The following is a 21,075-nucleotide window of genomic DNA, read 5'->3' as shown; positions in this document are numbered from 1 at the left end:
GCCCAGGGGTGCTAAGGAACATCAAACTTATGGCACGGGGAGGAGGGAGGCCATCAAGGAGAGCAACAGGAAATCTCCCAGCGCAAAGCCTGGCCCTGCATCTGTCACACCATCTTGCTGATGTCCTTCTGACTCAACCTTGTTCACTTTTCTCAATCAAGCCACCAGGGCTGAGGGACTTACTCCAGGCTCAAACTGCAGCCCCAGCAACTTACTTCTGAATAGGGTGGAATATTGGTGGGAAGATTTCACAGTCACTTGATGATGCTCTAACCAACCAAGCTATCTAGCCAGGGCTCACAGTTACTCCTTGTGTAGCCTTCACCATCACCCAAGTGAAGGCGGGGGCTGGGCTTCCCCATAGGCTGGGTAAGAACACCTACTCAAGAGGCAACGCCAAGGGTACGAGGCTGGTGAGGGTGCGGCAGCATGGACCCCAGGCCCCGAGTCCCGGGTCAGCACACGTGCTCTGGGTGACCTGCCCTTCACCATGCTGCAGCGTCCTCTCCAACTTCAATTATCTTTTTTCGGGGTTGGGTGGTAGTAACAAGGCTCAAGCCTTCCCAGTTAACACATTACACTTTTCAGATTAGATGTCAGTCAACTGAGGCAGTGAGACATGCAGGAGAGGCGTTCTCAGGCCGGGTGAACCAAGACAAAGTCTGGAAACAGACCAGGCAAGTTAGAACAACTGAGACCACAAGAACCCAGGAGGAAGAGGAGGAGATAGCCAGAGGTCTCTGGGGACCTCAGAGACCAGCTCACTCCATCTCTCATGGCACACAGATAAATCAAGGCTCAAAGAAGCAAAAACACTGGGCCAAGGTCACACAAATTTACACCAGGGACCCTGACCTCAAACACCATTTTTGCCCTGGTTTGCTATTCCGCTGCCATTTCTGGCGCCCAGGCCGCCATCCAGGCTCTAGGCTTGGATCGGCTGCTGCCCAACGCAGTGCCTACGGGAAAATCCCTGGTGGCCTCTGACCACCTGGCACACTTACACCACTGGAAAAGGACAACACTCGGCTCAGGGCCACGCCTTTCAGTGAGGCATGCAGGCATACCTGCCCGTGTGCAAGCCCCACCTCTCCCTCAGGAGGAAAGTGACTGCAGAGCTGAGTCCTTGCTCTGGGAGATCCCGGGCGCCCTTCTCCTGGAGGCACAGCCTTGCAGTGACGTGTTCAGTGTCTCCTAGCCCACCAGACTGAGGCAAGGACTGGCACGTGCTAGGAGGGAAGGAACACCTCATGCCCTTAGAGTAGTCATCTGGACAGGCAAGAGGAAGTGGGATCCAGGATGAGCAACATCACAAGGCAACACATGAACAAGAGCTCAGTGAGCTCCCTGCCTGGTGACTGTGCCAGTCTGTCATTTAGTATCTGTGGCCCTAAGTGGTCTCATCTGGATGGTAAGTTGGCATTCTGAACAAATACGGGTTATACATTACACATCAGATTTGACAATCTGATGAAAGCTACTGGTCTCTATAGACTAAAATGCACACATGGACCTAATAGGCAGGTATAGGGGCTAATGAGGTCCTGGAGGCAAAAGTCCTTAGTCTCAGGATCTCTGCACTGAGTCAGAGTCAGCTCTAGGGCCCCTTCTAGCAAAAAACACTTAGGGCAGGGCCTGTGGGGCAGTGAATGGACAGGATCCCAGATAGGTGGTGGTGGGGGGCACGGCTATTGTAGGAGAAGAAGGTGTGGGGCAAGAAGAGCCGAGAGGTATGAGGACAAGATGGAACAGAAAATTCAAGGCTCTCTTCTCTGTCTCATGTCACCTCTCTCACGAAGCTCTCTACCTTATTTCCTCCTCAATGCATTTTCTGCATTTCTAGCTAAGACTGCTTCCTTCTGCCTGGCAGATAGCTTATATGTGCACCCAGGGAGGGCAGGGACAACGTCTCTGCAGCGAAGGTCAGGCCCCAGCTTGTATGCTGTTATTCATTTTTGAGTCCCACACAGCAACCTGAATGCTGTAGAAAGGTAAATGGTGAACGATCACAAATCTCTCTTATTTTGTGACACACTTTCAGCGTGCTCAATATTGTGAAATTACAGAACAGAACAATTTGATAGTGACCTTGGTATTTGCTGTGATGGAATCTGAAGCCATTTCCACACCCCGAGCACATGCAAACACAACAGCTCTTAGGTATTAAGTGGAAAGAGCTAGTCAAGTTAATGTTACCATGGAAATCTAGCAAGGCTGGAACCGCTGCTTTTGGGATTGAGAATCACTGTTCCATGTCCCTGAACACTAACTTCGGCACTGGTCGGTGTCTCCGGCTCAGTTACTCCCCCCCGACATGCACAGCCCCTATCCTCACTCAGCCTGCTTTGGCTGTTAGAGGTGCCAGGTCAGGGGGCACACTCCCCCCACACCAAGTTCAAGACGGAGCTCCAGCCTACTAGCTGGGGGCACAGAAAACACACAATAGGAAGAGGAAGTGGAAAATCTCCGCCCTTTTCCAGGCTGCCCTAGCAGCAATGAGCTCCCTTCCTTAGCGCTGGGAGTTAAGGAAGCTGCTGTAGGAAGGGCAGCCGATTCCCTATCCATAACATCTCCCTCTCCTGCCCCCACACCCTCTCCAAAAACAAAAAGATGCTATGTCAGCAATTCCTGCAGAAACAATGGGATTCTGTTGGTTGCCAGGACTCTACAAGCCTCTAGATGGCGCCAAGTCAAGACAAATGCCAACAGGGATCCCCCAACTGCCCGCAAGCTGGGCACCAGCCCCCACCTCCTTCCTAACTTCTGAAGCTCAGGGCCAAGCCCAGGTAGAAAGCAAGCTGGTTGGTGCAGACTTCCTCTGTCTTGCATCTGGGCCAGCCTGGGGTCCGCTGGAGAAGAGACTGCTGCAAGGACCTCTATCAGGACAGCAGGCTCACAGAAGCTGGTGCATGTCCCCACCCCTTAACCTGGAGAAACCCTAAGTCCTGTCCTGAGAACGTAGTTGGGAAAGGAGGCTAGGTGGGCCTACGACAGTTCCAGAACTATGTGCTTCTACCCCATCCCTGGTGGGCTTGGAGAGCTGTGAACAATTTTACCCTGCCAACAGCATGTTGATAAAATATGGTGAAGGCGGCAGCCAGGTTGCAGAAACAAACATCCTGCGAAATGCAGACCAGGGAAGGCAGCCGCTGGCCACTACAGCCCGCAGGGGCACCTCTAAGAATCCACGACTCAGGACTTACAGCTCTGATCTGTGACTTCCCCCTAATTTCTGCCCACACTATCAGGCTTGCCAATAAATTGTGCTTGCTTGAAACTCCCTCTTCTGCCTGACCAGGCAGTGGTGCAGTGAATAGAGCATTGGACTGGGATGCGGTGGACCCAGGTTCGAGACCCCGAGGTCACCAGCTTGAGCGCGGGCTCATCTGGTTTGAGCAAAAAGCTCACCAGCTTGGACCCAAGGTCACTGGCTTGAGCAAGGGGTTACTCGGTCTGCTGAAGGCCCGCGGTCAAGGCACATATGAGAGAGCAATCAATGAACAACTAAGGTGTCTCAACGAAAAAACTGATGATTGGTGCTTCTCATCTCTCTCCGTTCCTGTCTGTCCCCATCTATCCCTCTCTCTGTCCCTGTTAAAAAACAAACAAACAAACAAACAAACAAAAAACTCCCTCTTCTGAGTTGGGCAGTAACAAAATGAGATTAATGTCCCTGGGTCTGGGTGCATGGCTCCCGTTCCTCTTCCCAAGCCCCTTGGTCATGGGTAGACACTCCCTCCTGCTGCAGAGCAGCTCGGCTCCTGTGAGCAAATCAGAAAGGCTGCCTTTGGTTAAAAAAGGTAGAACAAGCCACATGTGGGGAGCTCGAGAGGGCAGGCACCCTATGCAGCGTTAGGCAAAGTGCAGGAAAGGCTGCCCAGTAGGAAGGCTACCAACTGGATGGACAAATGCCTCCTGAGAGAGGCAGGCCAGGGTGGAAACCGCTGGTGGGGCAGGCACGACAGCATGCAAAGGTGGCTCTTAAAACCAGAGGTGCTAACTTGCTGCAGCCACTGGGGCTGTCTGTCCCTTTCCCTCCAGAAGCTGGTTGCCTGCCCCAGACCACAGGCTAACTTCCTTGTATGAGAGATGAGAAGAGAGGAGCAGAAAAAAAGTAACAAGTACCTACCAACAGGTCTTCTGTTGTCCTACCTCTAGGCCTTCCCTAATCTTACTTCATAAACAGGAGTAGGGACAGTGACAAAGATGAAGGGTCAGAGAACAGCATACTTTGCACAAGCAAATGAGCAGGGATTCAACCTGAGTCTGACACCCAAACCAGGCTCTTAACTCATGGAGTGCGGGGGCACCATCAAACACCTCTGGTCTGCAAAGGCAGGGGTCTCATTGGCAAGTTCTTCTGGTGTCATCTTGTTAGTTTCCTTTCCTTATGTCCTTTAAATCTCAGTTTCAAGAGCCAGAGTGCCCGCTCCTCAAGAGCAGGACCCGTTCTGTGGTGCTAACGGGCCCACGAGCTGGGCCAGGCTGCTGGTACTCACTGTGTGCCTCCACCAGATCCATCTGCATGCTGTACGGGACCAGGGGGTCAGGCAGTTCTGAGAAAAAGCTCTTCATGGCGCCAGCCACAGTGTTCACTGTAAAGTCTTTCTCTGCCAAGTCCAGGTTGTGGTCTGAAAGAAAGTTGGGAAAGTGAGGCCAGGCCGATCTAAGTTGGGCAGAAACAAAAGGAAAACTCAGTGTTTGGGGGAAGTCAGAGAGACCTTGAGGACCCCGGGATGCTGCCAGGGCTAGCCTGGAGGCTGGGCAGGGACTCAGGACTATTGCAGCCTGGACAGGAGCATCCCTGCATGCCGTGTAAAAAAGGTTCTCAGACTTGCAGACAGAGGCAAAAGCCAAGCCTCCTTCCAAGGTCACCTGTGAGGCGAGGAGCTGCAGCCCCTCCTTCTGTGCTGCTGGGTTAGCTCCCCATGTCTGCTTGGATGTGTAGCTCCCTCTTCCTTACACCCCTCCCTCCTACAGAAGGAGGGAGGGGGACTTTCCTGAAAGGCCAACCCCCTTTTCATGGTGGGTTACAAACACAGTACCCACAATCTTTTTTTTTTTTTTAAATTTTTAATTTTATTTATTCATTTTAGAGAGGAGAGAGAGGGAGAGAGAGAGAGAGAGAGAGAGGAGAGAGAGACAGGGGGGAGGAGCTGGAAGCATCAACTCCCATATGTGCCTTGACCAGGCAAGCCCAGGGTTTCGAACCGGCGACCTCAGCATTTCCAGGTCGACGCTTTATCCACTGCGCCACCACAGGTCAGGCAGTACCCACAATCTTGACTGCTGCCCTTACCCTCATCTCTTATGATGGTAGAACAGTCTTGTTTTTCCCCCTCTGGTCCCTCCCAGCTTATGACACCACTGACCTCTAATTTTTTTTTTCAGACTTCATTGCATTCCTGATTTGTAAGAAATCATTCACTGATAGTCATTAGCTGTCCCCATTTTGGGGGGTAAGCTGGGTTACAGATGATTATTTTTTTAATTATTTTTATTTATTCATTTTTTTAGAGAAGAGAGAGAGAGAGAGAAGGGGAGGAGGAGCAGGAAGCATCAACTCCCATATGTGCCTTGACCAGGCAAGCCCAGGGTTTCGAACCGGCGACCTCAGCATTCCAGGTCAATGCTCTATCCACTGCGCCACCACAGGTCAGGCGGGTTACAGATTCTTGTATGTACAGTATAGGTGCATTCCCAAGGGCGTGGTTCTACCTCATCCTGCAAGGTTAACAGGTGCTTCCCTTCCTCCTGTGTCCCCTCCTCCCACTGCTCACTAGCAGGCTGACTGTGGTGTTCAAAGTGCTACGGCGCCTGGAGCTTGGGCATGCTGCCTTCCCCCGGCTGTGAACTGGCTCGCTGCTCTGCCATGCAGGCCCACATGGGCTGCCTGGCTTCAGAGCCTGGCTTGGTCTCTTCAGGCCCAGCCATGTGCTGAGTTGAACCCTACTTTGAACCTTAGCTTACCTTTCTCTCTGGCCAGTGACAGCTGAGAACTTTGATTGCTTTGGCTCATAAGCTGCTGGCACAGGTGGTGAGGCTTCTCGTCCACAGTGTGCTTAGTTCTAAGAGGCAGAGTTTGGCCACTGGTTGGGGTGAAATAGATTTGGCATCTCAGAGCTGACCTAGCTTAGGAGACGCAGTCTGTGCCAAGAGCAAGTCTAACTCACAGGAGTTCAGTTTTGGAGGCCTGGATTCCAAGGGCCAGCTAGTCACAAAGCGTTCCCTTGCTTGCTCTATTGTGCAGGGACTTTGTAAGAGGGTACTCTTGGGCCCTGGCAAAATAGGATTGTCTTCTCAACCCAACTTTTACAGCATGTGCATGTAATTGTCCTTGCATGGCCCAGTCCCAGGGAAGCAAGGTCCTTCCGTGGTAAATGAGGCATGTGCCAGGGTGACCCGGAACAGTGTCTGCGGGTGGTGACGGGCTGACACAATCTTGGCAGGGTGATGTTTCCGTTTGCTGATGGGGCCTGTTCCTCTCTCCTCTGTGGCAGTGTGACTGTGGAGGCAACGCTAACTGGGCCAAATGCTTTCTCCTTCTCAGTCCCCGAGCCAACACCTCTTGCTCTGGGGCTGTGTGTAGCAGGAGCACCCCCAGAGCCGAACTGCAGCCCCCTCAAGGGGCTCCAGCAGCAGTTTGGTCCTCACGGTCGCCCTAAATAGCTATAGTCTCCCATGCTCAGTGGGCTGTGGCCTTACCTTGATCAAACTGTCTCTGCAGACTTTCCATCTCTGACTTGTTCCCGCTGACCCGGTAGATGCCTTCAGTGCTCAGTCCTGCAGAGAAACATGCAGGTGTCTTAGGAGCAGCAGTGGAGAGCAGAGAATGAGAAGGGGAGAGCCAGGAGGGCACCCTCCAGGAGAGAGAAATGTGCTAAGCACTTTTCTAGATGTTTCAACCTACTTCCCCCATATTCCTTTTCACTGAAAATTTTAAAATATCTTTTTTTTTTTTGAGAGAGAGAGAGAGAGGCAGGGAGAGAGCGAGAGAGGCAGAAACACTGAGCTGCTCCTGTAAGTACCCTGACCAGGGAACTGAACCAGCAACCTCCATGCTCTGAAATGATGTTCTAACCAACTGAGCTATCTGGTCAGGGCTTAACTTTCATTGGTTTTTTAGAGACAGAAAGAGAAAGGAAGAGAGAGGGGAGGGGGGAAGGGAAGCATTTGTTGTTCTACTCAGTCGTGCATTTTTGGTTGCTTCCGGCGTGTGCCCTGACTGGGGAGCAAAACTGCAACCTTGTTGTTTCAGGATGACGCTCTTAACCGACTGACCTAACTGGCCACGGCCTGTCTTTTTTTTTTTTTTAATTTCTTTATTGATTTTACAGAGAGGAGAAGGGAGAGGGAGAGACAGACAGAAACATCAATCTGTTCCTGTATGTGCTCTGACCAGGGATTGAACTGGCAAACTTTGTGTATCAGTATGGTGCTTTAACAAAGGTATCTGGCCAGGGCAAAATACTTGATTTGTAAAAATTAAAATGTATGGAAATACACCAACCAAAAATAACTGTCCGCATTTGATGTATACTCTTAAATTTTATTTTTATTTTAAAAATATAGCCTGACCAGGCAGTGGCGCAGTGGATAGAGCGTCGAACTGGGATGTGGAGGAACCAGGTTCGAGACCCTGAGGTTGCCAGCTTGAGCATGAGCTCATCTGGTTTGACCTTTTTTTTTTTTTTTTTTAACTTTTCTGAAGCTGGAAACAGGGAGAGACAGTCAGACAGACTCCCGTATGCGCCCGACCGGGATCCACCTGGCACGCCCACCATGGGGCGACGCTCTGCCTACCAGGGGGCGATGCTCTGCCCATCCTGGGCGTCGCCATGTTGCGACCAGAGCCACTCTAGCGCCTGAGGCAGAGGCCACAGAGCCATCCCCAGCGCCCGAGCCATCTTTGCTCCAATGGAGCCTTGGCTGCAGGAGGGGAAGAGAGAGACAGAGAGGAAAGCGCGGCGGAGGGGTGGAGAAGAAGCAATGGGCGCTTCTCCTGTGTGCCCTGGCCGGGAATCGAACCTGGACTCCTGCATGCCAGGCCGACACTCTACCACTGAGCAAACCAGCCAGGGCCTCCTCTTTTTTTTTTTTTAAAGTTTATTTTTTTCTTGTTTTCTTTACAGGAACAGAGAGAGTGTCAGAGAGAGAGAGAGATAGGGACAGACAGGAACGGAGAGAGATGAGAAGCATCAATCATCAGTCTTTCATTGGGACACCCTAGTTGTTCATTGATTGCTTCCTCATATGTGCCTTGACCACGGGCCTTCAGCAGACCGAGTAACCCCTTACTCAAGCCAGCGACCTTGGTCCAAGCTGGTAAGCTTGTGCTCAAACCAGATGAGCCCAACCTCAGGGTCTCGAACCTGGGTCCTCCACATCCCAGTCCAACTCTCTATCCACTGCACCACCGCCTGGTCAGGCCACTGGTTGATTCTTGTATGTGCCCCGACTGGAGATGGAACCAGCAACCTTGGCATATCAGGATGATGCTGACTGAGCTAACTGACCAGGGCTACTCTTTTTTTTTTTCACCCCCTAAAACCTTTTTCGGTCTTCTTCAAACAAAACTTTTCATTTTTATTTATTTATTTATTCATTTTAGAGAGAAGAGAGAGTGGGAGGGAGGGGAGGAGCAGGAAGCATCAACTCCCATATGTGCCTTGACCAGGCAAGTGCAGGGTTTCAAACCAGTGACCTCAGGATGTCCCAGGTCGACACTTTATCCACTGCGCCACCACAGGTCAGGCCCCAGGGTTACTCTTAATTTTATTTATTTATTTATTTATTTATTTATTATTATTTTTTTTATTTTATTTATTTTTTATTTTTTGCATTTTTCTGAAGCTGGAAACAGGGAGAGACAGTCAGACAGACTCCCGCATGCGCCCGACCGGGATCCACCCGGCACGCCCACCATGGGGCGATGCTCTGCCCACCAGGGGGCGATGCTCTGCCCATCCTGGGCATCGCCATGTTGCGACCAGAGCCACTCTAGCGCCTGAGGCAGAGGCCACAGAGCCATCCCCAGCGCCCGGGCCATCTTTGCTCCAATGGAGCCTTGGCTGCGGGAGGGGAAGAGAGAGACAGAGAGGAAGGCGCGGCGGAGGGGTGGAGAAGCAAATGGGCGCTTCTCCTATGTGCCCTGGCCGGGAATCGAACCCGGGTCCTCCGCATGCTAGGCCGACGAATTTTATTTATTTTTTAAAATAGAATGGAGATAATGCTGTTTTAACCCACCCTTTTCACTTGCAAAGCATATTGTGACCTTACTTTAGTCCTTAAACATTTTTATTTTTTTACGACACCTTTTTTTTTTTTTTTTTGGATAGAGACAGAGTCAGAGAGAGGGACAGATAGGGACAGACAGACAGGAATGGAGAGAGATGAGAAGCATCAATCATCAGTTTTTCGTTGGACACCTTAGTTGTTCAGTGATTGCTTTCTCATATGTTCCTTGATTGGGGGCTACAGCAAAGTGAGTGACAACCTTGCTCAAGCCAGTGACCTCGGGCTCAAGCCAGCAACCATGGGGTCACATCTATGATCCCACGCTCAAGCCAGCGACCCTGCACTCAAGCTGGTGAGCACATGCTCAAACTGGCGACCTCGGGGTTTCAAACCTGGGTCTTCTGCGTCCCAGTCTGACGCTCTATCCACTGCTCCACCGCCTGGTCAGGCTTTACAACATGATTTTAAAGATATCAAAGGATATAATAACTTAAAATTTTAAGTGAGAGGAAGGGAGATAGTGAGACAGATGCTTGCATGCACCTCGACCGGGAGCCACTTGGCAACATCCCCCTTCCTGTCTTGGACTGATGCTCAAATCAATAGAGCTATTTTTAGCACCTAAGGCTGATGCTGGGACCAACTGAGCTAATCTCATTGCCCAGGACCGACACTCAAACCAACTGAGCCACTGGCTGCGAGAGGGGAAGAGAGAGAGAAGGCGGAGGTGGAGGGGAAGAAAAGCAGATGGTCGCTTCTCTTGTGTGCCCTGACTGGGGATTGAACTCGGGACGTCCATACGCCAGGCTGTTACTCTATCCACTAAGCCAGGGCCAAAAAATTTTTTTTAATGTTTATTTTGTTGACTTTAGAGAGAGGAAGAAAGAGAGAGACAGGAACATTAAGCAGTTCCTGTATGTGCCCCAACCAGGGATTGGACAGGCAACCTCTGTGCCTCAGGACAATGCTTTAACCAACCGAGCTATCCAGCCAGGGTGGGATATAATAATTTCAAAAATAGTCTCACTGTTGCCCTGGCCAGTTAGCTAAGTTGATTAGAGCATTGTCCCGAGACAACAAGATTGTAGGTTTGATCACCAGTCAGGGCACATACGGGAAGCAACCAATGAGTGCATAAATAAGAGGAACAACAAATGAATGCTTCTCTCACTCTCTTTTTCCCCTAACTCTCTCTGTGTCTCTCTAAAAGCAATCAATAAATTAAAAAATCCTATTGTTAATCATTTAGGTTTTCCCAAGTTTTCACTGTTATTAATGTTTATTTTGATAACTAGTAAATTTAACAGATTCTTGGCAGTATTTCTTACTTTGTGAATTTCCTATTCATGTTCTTGTTCATTTTCACATGAGTGGTTTTTCTTATTTTTAACTGGGAAGAGGTCTTAGAATATTAAGCAATTGTATGTGTTAATGTTATAAACACATTTTCTCTTTTGTTTTCTGTCATCTACTTTTGTGTATCAAATTTTTTGAAGTATATAATTCAAAAATTTGGGTTTTCAAGACTATTTTCTTTATAATGTCTTCCTTTGTTTTTATGACTAGAATGAATTTTCCTCTTCTTAGGTCAGATAGTTTCTATTTCTTCCCTGTTATTTTACTTAAAAAAAAAAAACATTTGAACTGTGATCCTTCTGAAACTTGCTGGCTGTACTATGTTAGGTAAAGGAAAAAAAACCAGCACTAAAATTCAGTTAAATTAGTATAGACTATAAGTGGCAAGTGAGAGACTCATGTCCTCTGCCCTTCACTCTCCACCCTTTGGCAGAGAAGATTCTAGTACTGTCCACTGACTCCACCTCCCTTTCAGGGTAAGAAAGTCCACTGTTGGACCTCTTAGTTACAGTCTAAAGCAGTGGTTTTCAATTTTCTTACACTTGGGGACCAGTGAAAATAGGATACATAATTATTTTGGGGAGCACTAAGACAGAAATCATAAGCGATCTAAGATCACTGGTTCTATCATCTTCATACAGTATCAGGGTGGTTAACTCTTTCACAGAGTAGCATGGAACTTCTGGCGGACCAGTCTGTAGACCAAGTGATTGAAAAACACTGGTCTAAAGGACAATTAAAGTCACTGTGAAAGCCAAGATGGTATCTTACGGTCAAACCAACCCTGGTGCCTTCTGAAGATGGGTTTCGAGATGCTCTGCCTGGCTGATGGAGCACTGAGGAAGTGGCCTGGAGCTACCACTGAACACCAGAAGGCAGTGTGGGCAAGGGAGAGGACCAGGCCCTGCAGTCAATTAGTAGGCTCCTGAGAGCCAAGTTCTCAACGTCAGTTATCACTGTAATTGCCGCCTCTGGAGTGAGATAAAAAGCCGTCAGCCTGCCTGTTTCTGGGGCCCCAGATTAGTGGCAGGTGAACTCTGAAGAACACTGAAGCAAAAGTCATCAATCCCCTGGCTTAAAAGCTGCTAATTGCACACAGCCTTTCACCCCAGAGACAAGGGGGTTAATGGACCGGTCCCAAGGACACCCTATCGTGCAATGTCTAGCTTACAAAGGAGCTGCCATCACTGCGCTCAGTGAGAGAAGTGCAGACACTTTCCAAACCTGAGGCCCCAGATGCGCCCACATCAGTTGTGACCTTTCCCACTGCCCTCCCTTTTGGAGTTAACATTTCCTGAGTGGTACTACATGGCACACTGAGCAAGGTGCTTTCCTGAATCCATCCACCGCTCATTCATTTATTAAAGAATGATGCTGCCATCAAATCCTCAGTTCCTCCCATGGTAGGAGCTACTGAATAAAGAGACTACAAAAGAGAAAAGTCAGGCCCTGGCTGAGTGGTTTAGTTGGTTGAAGCATGCCAAGGTTGTGGGTTTGATACCTGATCAGGGTACATACAAGGAACAACCAGTAAATGCATGAATGAGTAAAATCACAAACCTATCCCCCCTCCTTTCCCTCTTTCACAAATCAAAAACAAAACAAACAAAATAAAACAAATGAGAAAGGTGAGGTTCAGAAAGTCTTTGGTCCAAATTGCACAGCGAGGAAGAGGTAGAGCGGTCTAAGTCCAGGGCCGTTTCCACCCTCCGCCTCTGCACTGTTCCGGAAGTTGCTTGATATTTATCCACCAGGCAGAGGTCCAGAAATACCATGCTTGAGTGCAGTCCCCTGGCCCTCAGCATTCTGGGTAGCTTTTTTAAAAAAAATTTCTTTCTTTCTTTTGTGACAGAGACAGAGAGAGTCAGAGAGAGGGACAGACAGGAAGGGAGAGAGATGAGAAGCATCAATTCTTTGTTGCGGCACCTTAGTTGTTCATTGATTACTTTCTCATATGTGCTTTGATGGGGGCTGGGGGGGGCACAGCAGACTGAGTGAGCCAGTGACCTTGGGCTCAAGCTGGTGAGCTCGTGGTCTCAAACCTGAGTCCTCCGCATCCCAGTCCGATGCTCTATCCACTGCGCCACCGCCCGGTCAGGTTCTGGGTAGCTTTTGAGATGTTATATTCCCTACTACTATCAACCCAAAGGTCAGAGGTCAAGAGATGGACCTCAAGCACCATCCCTAGTTAGTGGTTGTACAATGATGTCTTTTCTAAGCTGTTCTTGATGCATTTACTCTCCCTACCTATTTCACATCTCAGGTGACACATCACATGTTTACACATGAACTCGTCCACATGTAAGCAAGCCCTGGGTAGGTACATGTCAGCAGGCTCAAGTCTTCACACCTGGTCTGAAAAAATAACTATTTTCTAGGTTCTCTTCCCTTAACCTATCAGCCCTCTGATAGGTTAAGAAAGAAAACATCAGCATGAGTAGCAGGAGCTTCTGCTGTCCCTGACAACGCAGCACTGAGCCCTAGTGTGGGGAGACTCTCTCTCAACCAGATCCCAACAGCCTCAGGCCATTCCATCATGTCAGGCAACCTTGACCTTCGGTAGGACAGAGGAGTCCTCTGTACTGTCTCCTGATGGCCACTGCCCAGCATCACAGGGCAGAAACAAACGTAAAGCAGCTATCCAGAGCCGAATGGAGGTGTGGGCCAGCTGGAGCCTCAAGGGCGGTCACGGAGGGAACAGGGAAGCACTGAGCACAGGGCCAGCTCCACAGCATCGATCAATCATCGACTCAGTACTTCCTGTGATGAGGACGCAGGTTTAGTTTACAAAATCCTATTTTAAAATAGCAACTCCACTGCTGCCCTACACAGCATAATTTAGGAAACGTATTATTTGCTTGGCCAGTACAACTTTTCACAACTACTAATTAGACATCAATTAAATAAAAACAAAAACTGAAGAGCAGATTGCAAATGCCAGGAAGGCTGTTAGTGAAAGAGAGGCCTGGTGACGGGTGAGGACACAGGTGAGAACCAGGGTACCAGACAGCCTGGGCAACTTGCCAAGGAGCCCGAACCAGAGCAGGAAGAGACTGTGGGCCTGTGGGCAGAGGCCAGGTTCCAAGGGCTGAGTGTCCTAGGACCCACAAGTCCAGGGCTGGCTGGTCACACTGGCCACAAAAAGAGTCCTTACCAACAGTAACTCCCAACCATAATGTCTATTCCATGCCCACAAGCCCACCTGGAAAGCTTCAACCTTAAACTTGGAGGCATCTCCACAGGCCAGAAATCGCCAAAGACCTACCACCAAGTAGAGTAATGGTGATAGGCTTTTTTTCTTCCTTTAAAAAACAAACAACAAACAAAACAAAAAAAGCCCCACTGGTTTAAAATAGCTGCTATGTTTTATGTTTAAGTTAATCTTTGAGAATACAGAAGAGGAGGCAGTTTAGAATGGCCAAGATCACTATCTTCCTAACAAAGTATTTCCAAAACATATTAAAATTGCTGCTTTTCATCTGTCAATACACCCTTGTACATTACTGAAACTTTTAACCTTGACCAGGTATGACTTTCATAAAAATGTTAACAAACAGTAAAGGATCCCACCGCTGCCAACAAACCCCCCCCCAAAAAACACACACACACACACACATACAAAAACAGTAAAGGGAAAAGCAAAAAACCTTATTCTTTCTTCCAGTATCTACTGAGCACTCACATGGAAGGTAAGTCCCTTCCCAGAGCCTCTCATGCACAGTCTCCCTCAAAACTATTTTGGTGACATAAGAAGGCTAGATGGGCCACTGATGCCAGCCATGACGTGTCCCCATGGCTAAGAGCGGGCATACTTTACCCTGACATTCCTGTCAGAGAGAACGCCACTGCTCCTGGTTCCTGAGGGGTGCCTGTAGCACTTACTTGGCAGACTAGGGCACTAGGAAAATGGACAAGTGACCTGCAAGAGCTTGGAAATCAAGGGGGAGAACCACCACCCTTCCTGGCATGTGCCTGGCTTTCTGAAATGCCCAGACAGGAGTTTCTTCCTGGACCCCAGCCCCAGTCTCAGCACCAGTGCTCTAGGCCAGAAGTCTCTCCCAGCCAGCCTCTGCTCAGCCACTCGAGGACTCAGTTCCTCCTAAGTTTCCTTTCTAGTACAAATCAATACTTCCTCCAAGACAAACTCTGACTTGTTTATTTACTTTTTTTTAACTTTCTATATTTAGATATAAAAACTCAGCACTTTAGTCCTTTAAAGAAACATAACTGGTGCTGGCAGTGCTCTAAGGTGCCCCACACCAGATAGGTCTTAACTACTAAACAACTTTTGTCAAAAGAAACAAATCTGATAGCCCATGCTCCTTGTCTTTTGTGCCTCTAAGAGGTCAGTCTCAAGCAGGCCATGTCTCAAGGCCAGAGGGTGCTGAGAACTCAGGAAAAGAAGGAAACTCCCTTGAGTATAAAAATTCCAAACTGTCTTGGTGAGGACTGACCTCTGGGAACCCCAGAGTAAGAAGCCCTCCTTTTGGGTCACATTCTGACTGAATCTCCACCCTATTGCCTTCTGAGGATCATACCGCAGCACCCCTGCCTCAGTGATAAGGATGAGGGGCAGGAGAGCATTTAGGTCAAAAGCAGAAGCTGCCTGACCAGGCGGTGGCGCAGTGGATGGAGCATCGGACTGGGATGTGGAGGACCCAGGTTTGAGACCACGAGGTCGCTAGCTTGAGTGCAGGCTCATCTGGTTTAAGCAAAGCTCTCCAGCTTGGACCCAAGGTCGCTGGCTCAAGCAAGGGGTTACTCGGTCTGCTGAAGGCCCATGGTCAACGCACATATGAGAAAGCAATCAATGAACAATTAAGGTGTCGCAACGAAAAACTAATGATTGATGCTTCTCATCTCCCTCCGTTCCTGTCTGTCTGTCCCTATCTATCCCTCTCTCTGACTCTCTCTCTGTCTCTGTTAAAAAAAAAAAAAAAGTAAAAGCTACTTGCTGGCTATGACTTGGGCAACTGTGCCTCCATTTCCTCTCTGCGCACAGAGAGAACAGTCCCCACCTCACACCCTGCTGGTGTGCATTTAGGAGATCTCAGCACAGGGCTGCAAGAGTAGTTATTATCCTAATGACCTAGGTGGAAAGCGAGTTGCCAAGTGGAGTTTTGTTGTCAGGGAGACATGAGTTCGAATATTGACCCTAACTTCCACTGCCTTACTAGACAATGGATTAATACCTACTTCTTAGACTGCTACAAGAAGTAAATGATACCTCAGGCAGAGCCCACAGAACAATGCCTGACCTTTCCTCTCCCTTTCTCCACACTCGTAACAAGCCTCAACAGCAGTGCCTGCTGTCAGCTTGACTTGTGCTGAAGGCTCGGCCAAAACAAGTCAGTTTGCAGAAAAATATTTAAAAACATACATGGGCTTCGACACCAAAGTGACCTCAATGCTGATCTTGGTTCAATCTTATAGCTGGGTAGGTGACTGGGGACAAATCACTCTACATCTCAGAGCCTTGGAATCCCTCATCAAACACTGGGGATTATAAATGTTGCTTATTAATGACTTTGTCCAGATGTGAATGTTGAGATTACACATAGGAAAGGGAGTAATATATATAAATGGCTGGTGCACTGAAATAATAATAATAGGAATGAATGATAATGAAAAAAGCCAGGCACTTTTCTAAGCTCTTCACTAGAATTATCATAGTGAATCCACCAAATAATTCCCTGAGATAAATATTCTTTTATTCCCTTTTTACAGACAGCAAATGGAGGCTCTGAGAGGCTACGCCATTTGCCCAGGGCCACAGAGCTGGGTCAGTGGTATGAACAGAATCTGAACTGGCTCACTCAAGTCTCTGTCTCAATAGCTGTGTATTCAAACACTAAGCTACTACCTCCAATGTCATCTCCCTGTTTCCTTCTCCCTTAAATACTGTATGTAGTGCACATCCCGTAAATGCTAGATTCACCGTGGCTATAAGGATTTTCCACCCCTCCCTTGTGTAGTCAGATGCATTCATGTCTTCATTCACACACTGCTCCACGTTCTCACATGTCAATTGGAGGATTGAGTAGGAAGAGCAGGAGGAAAGAAGTGGCCTCCTCTCTATACAGAAAGCAGCCAATGGAAAGTGTCCTGGCTTTATTCCTACAATAAAGTTCTACTATTGATAACGTTGCAGAGTCCCCACCAAATCTCTGTGCTGCCTTCCTGTTTTGGATGTGCTCAGAATGATTTTCTGGCTCCTCTATCACTTGAACACTGGGGTCACTCTGGCCCCTCCAGTGCCCCTTTGTTAGCTGTCTTCCCTCGGCAATTCCCTCGTCAATCAAGATCTGTTTCTGGCAATGCCAGGCTTCCTTTCTCCCCATGACAGAATGCCACTAACAGTCTATTATGACTGCTTGACCGGGTATTAGCCCCACAACTAGGCACTGTGGCTTTATAAATTTCCAACACCATTGTACGTACACACAGCCGTGTCATAAATCTCCACGCTGAGAAGGAGGGGGAGAGAGAGAACTGGAGGGAAAGAGATGAAAATATCACACCAGGTCTGGGGCATCATATGGATCTAGCATCTGGCTGATCCTTTATAAGCTCCCCATGTATTTACTGTCATTAACTGTGAAAGAGGGCTTCTGGATCCTGCTGAGCCAAACAAGGGGGCTCTGTTTTTTTCCTGACTTTCAAGAAAATGCATACCTCAATAGACATGTTTAAGAAAGCACAATGACAAAGTGACCTTCACACCAGCCTAGGGTCAGCCGAGAATGGAGGACAGAGAAGAGTGTGACCCAAATCGAGAGGAGCAGACTGCACTCTGCAAAGTAGCTACAAATGCTCAAAGCCATGAGCAGCTGGGGTACCCTCCTGCCAAGAGCGCCAGCATCCTTTGGGTTTTGAGTGTGACTTCACCAGCCCGAGCCCAGGGATGGCAATGTGATTCTGAGGTTGAGCTGGTGCCGCTACAGTGAGGGGTCTAGCTGCCTAAACAAAGAAACAGTCCCAGCTAGCACACAGGCATCATATGTCACCACTATCACCACCATCTCCACGCACACAATGCCAACTTCCTTTCCACAGCAGGCCCCAAGGACGCGAACTCCTGGAGGTCAAAGGCAGGTTCCCCCAAGCATCAATGAGGGCAGAGGTTAACTTCTTTCAGGTTTCTGATACCAGAACCATAAAAGGAACAATAATGTCACTAAGGACAGCCCATGTCCTTTCTTCCTTTCCTGGCCTCTTTCCTTCATTGAGAGAGCACTTTTACAGGTTAGAAGCCTATAATCATCTGGCAGAAAAGCTGACTGTGATCCTCACTGGCCTATAATTCTTCCACTCTGCATCTAGGATAGAATACACACTTCTCCCCATGTGGCCTGGGCGGCCTGTATCACTGCCCAGCCTGTGCCCTTGCCCCTCATTTCACTCCAGTCAGGGCCGTGCAGGAACTCAGAGCCCTGACCTTTTCCTGCCTTGGGGCCTTCCTACAGGTTGTTCCTTCTACATTTACCTCCTTTTTCTGGCTGGCTAAACACTGTTCCCTCAGGGAAGTATTCCCTGACTCCCTGATCTAAATTAATTTTGTTATAGCTATAACTGTGTAGATTTATACAGCACTTATATTATGGGCAGGCACAGCAATACTTGCGTCATCTGAGCAAACCCTCATACAACCCGATCCGTTGTACACCACCATTATATTGTTCCATTTTACAACTGAAGAAACTGGGCCACATGGCAAGCCAATGGCAGGGCTGGTATCTGTTTAATTACCACACTCCACCACCTCCATACTTGTTGCATATAGCGCTGGGCAAAATCTGCAAGTCACCATACAGCTGTGTGATTATCTGCTGAATGCTGGCCCCCAGCAGGCCTGAGAGCAGGCCGTGTTTTCCGATTCCTTTCCTGTGTATCTGGATGTGACATACTAACTTACACAGAGAAGCCGTTCAGTACCTATCCACAGGAAGGAGGGATGGATGTCTGAAACCACCAGCATAGCTTCTCTGGAGGGAGCAGACTGAAGGAGTTTGTCTTCAACCAGCTCAGCCTCAAGGCATACGAGCAGGCCTCCTCCTACTCCTGTGGGAAAGAGAAAGCCTCCAGCCTTCAGCACAGGGAAGGTTTCATCAAGGTACCAACCTCCCTTTAGGGACTTAAGGGTATGCTTTCCCCGCCCCAGTGAGGTTACAGGGGCTTTGTAGTTCACTGTCTCACCCCGTCAGCCAGCTGCTCTCCTGTGAGTGCTTTCCCGATCAGGGTGTCCACTTCTGTAGGGCAGAGGCATGGTCTGCCTTTGGTGGAGATCTCCCACAAGAGGGCTGTACACCTTCCCAGAAGCTACACACACACACACACACACACACACACACACACACACACACACACACACACACACACGCACACGAGGCAGAGGGAGAACAGACCAAAGGCGCACCTCCAGGTAACAGTTTAATGGCACAGTAGGGTCAAAGCCATGAAGGCCCAGAGGAGAACTAGCAGCCTGTGCTGGCTACTGGCTACTATTGTCACTCTTCCTGGACAGCCCGCTGTCCTGCCATGGGGCAGGCACAGTCTCCTTCCCTGTCAGCTGGCCGGGCGAGCGCCTGCTCACTGAGTTCACCGCTGTGGAGAGGGAGACTGCAAGGGGAACGAACGGCCGGGCAGAAGGGCCTGTCGGAACTGTCTCGGGGATCTGGGCTGCCACCCAGACTATTTCTGTCTTGGCTAGAAGGGCAGGATTGCTGTGTGGAACAAGCTTTCCTCCTCCTTGGCTGCTGCTGGGCTCTCCAGGCAGCCTGCCAGGCCATGCTGTTCCGATCAGGGCACTGGGTCCCGAGGAAACCCGCTAGCAGTGCTGAGCCACAGGCTCCGTGAACTCTGCTTATCTGCAGGGGCAAAGCAGAACTGCTCGCCACTCTGCTGGCATGGGGGCATTTCTGGAAGGCAAGTGACTTGTGTTTACCATACAAGCAAGCAGAGAACAGGAGGGTGGTAAGAAGTGGGTACATGGGATGTAGTCAAAAACAGCAAAGTAAGCTCTGTTTTAAAACTATTTGGATAATGGGAAAGCAACTTACTAACAAACCTGGAATTATAGGGAGGGAGAGATTAAGTAACATAGAACCTCCATAAAAATCATAGTGTATGAAACCACACACCTCATATTTTAGCACTTTGTCATCAATTCAAGCAGTATAAATACGGCAATTACTCACATAAAAGCCTGTTGGTATATTCAAACTGTAACTGCACCTATTAAACTGTTACAGTGATAGATGGGAGTATCTATCCTGAAATTAGCTGCCTTCTCTGAAAGACAGGATTACAGAGACCGCGGCCGAGTGCAGGGATGTGACCAATTGAATCGAACAGTTCCAGTCCCACCACATCCCCACGGCAGCTCTAGAAAGCGCCCACGGTGAATGCGAATGAAAACACAGAGGCTTTTTTAGGGTAGGTGCTCTCCAACTGGAAAGAACTTGGTAAACTTTTTCTCCCAGTGTGTGGGTTCTTAACCTTGTGCAGGAAAGATTTTACAACAGGTGACTTCCAGGTGACTTTTCTTTTTTGTGTGACAGAGACAGAGAGAGGGACAGATAGGGACAGACAGGCAAGAAGGAAGAAAAAGACGAGAAGCATCAATTCTTTGTTGTGGCACCTTAGTTGTTCATTGATTGTTTTCTCATATGTGCCTTGACCTGGGGCTCCAGCAGAATGAGTGGCCCCTTGCTCAAGCCAGTGGCCCTGTGCCCAAGCCGGATGAGCCCGCGCTCAAATCGGCAACCACGGGGTTTTGAACCTGGGTCCTCTGTGTCCCAGTCTGACACTCTATCCACTGCGCCACCACCTGGTCAGGCCAAGTGACTTTTTTTTTTTTCCTACAGGGACAGAGAGAGTGTCAGAGAGAGGGATAGACAGGGACAGACAGACAGGAACGGAGAGAGATGAGAAGCATCAATCATTAGTTTTTCGTTGTGACACCTTAGTTGTTGATTATTTTCTCATATGTGACTTGACCGGGGGCTACAGCAGACCGAATAACCCCTGCTCGAGCCAGCGACCTTGGGGTCTTGAACCTGGGTTCTCTGCATCCCAGTCCGACCCTCTATCCACTGCACCACTGACTGGTCAGGCCCAGGTGACTTTTTTTTTTTTTTTTAATTTTATTTATTCATTTTAGAGAGAGAAAGGGAGAGAGAGAGACAGAGAGGGAGACAGAGAGGAGAGAGAGACAGAGAGAGAAGGTGGGGAGGAGCTGGAAGCATCAACTCCCATATGTGCCTTGACCAGGCAAGCCCAGGGTTTCGAACCGGCAACCTCAGCATTTCCAGGTTGACGCTTTATCCACTGCGCCACCACAGGTCAGGCCCAGGTGACTTTTTAAAATAGATTTTTAGAGAGTAGAAAGGGGGAAGAGGGGGAGAGAAAGGAAAGAGGGAGGGGCAGGGGAGAGGACAGAGAGAGAGAGAGAGAGAGAGACTGACTTGCTGTTCCACTTAT

At 49.0% G+C, this 21,075-nt stretch overlaps 1 protein-coding gene across 1 annotated transcript in view; it reads right to left on the bottom strand.

Moving 5' to 3' along the window:
• ARHGAP35 (Rho GTPase activating protein 35) overlaps nucleotides 1-21,075 on the bottom strand; it is a 151,552-nt gene that overhangs the window by 8,591 nt on the left and 121,886 nt on the right. The window contains exons 4-5 of the mRNA XM_066373841.1: nucleotides 6,706-6,783; nucleotides 4,500-4,631 (exon numbers count right to left, since the gene is read on the bottom strand). Coding sequence (XP_066229938.1) covers nucleotides 4,500-4,631; nucleotides 6,706-6,783 — 210 coding nt within the window. The remainder of the gene's footprint in view (nucleotides 1-4,499; nucleotides 4,632-6,705; nucleotides 6,784-21,075) is intronic.

The sequence above is a fragment of the Saccopteryx leptura genome, chromosome 3, assembly GCF_036850995.1.
Source record: "Saccopteryx leptura isolate mSacLep1 chromosome 3, mSacLep1_pri_phased_curated, whole genome shotgun sequence".
Taxonomy (NCBI): domain Eukaryota; kingdom Metazoa; phylum Chordata; class Mammalia; order Chiroptera; family Emballonuridae; genus Saccopteryx; species Saccopteryx leptura.
Note: the sequence above shows the minus strand (reverse complement) of the source record. Positions and strands in the feature narration are given on the sequence as shown.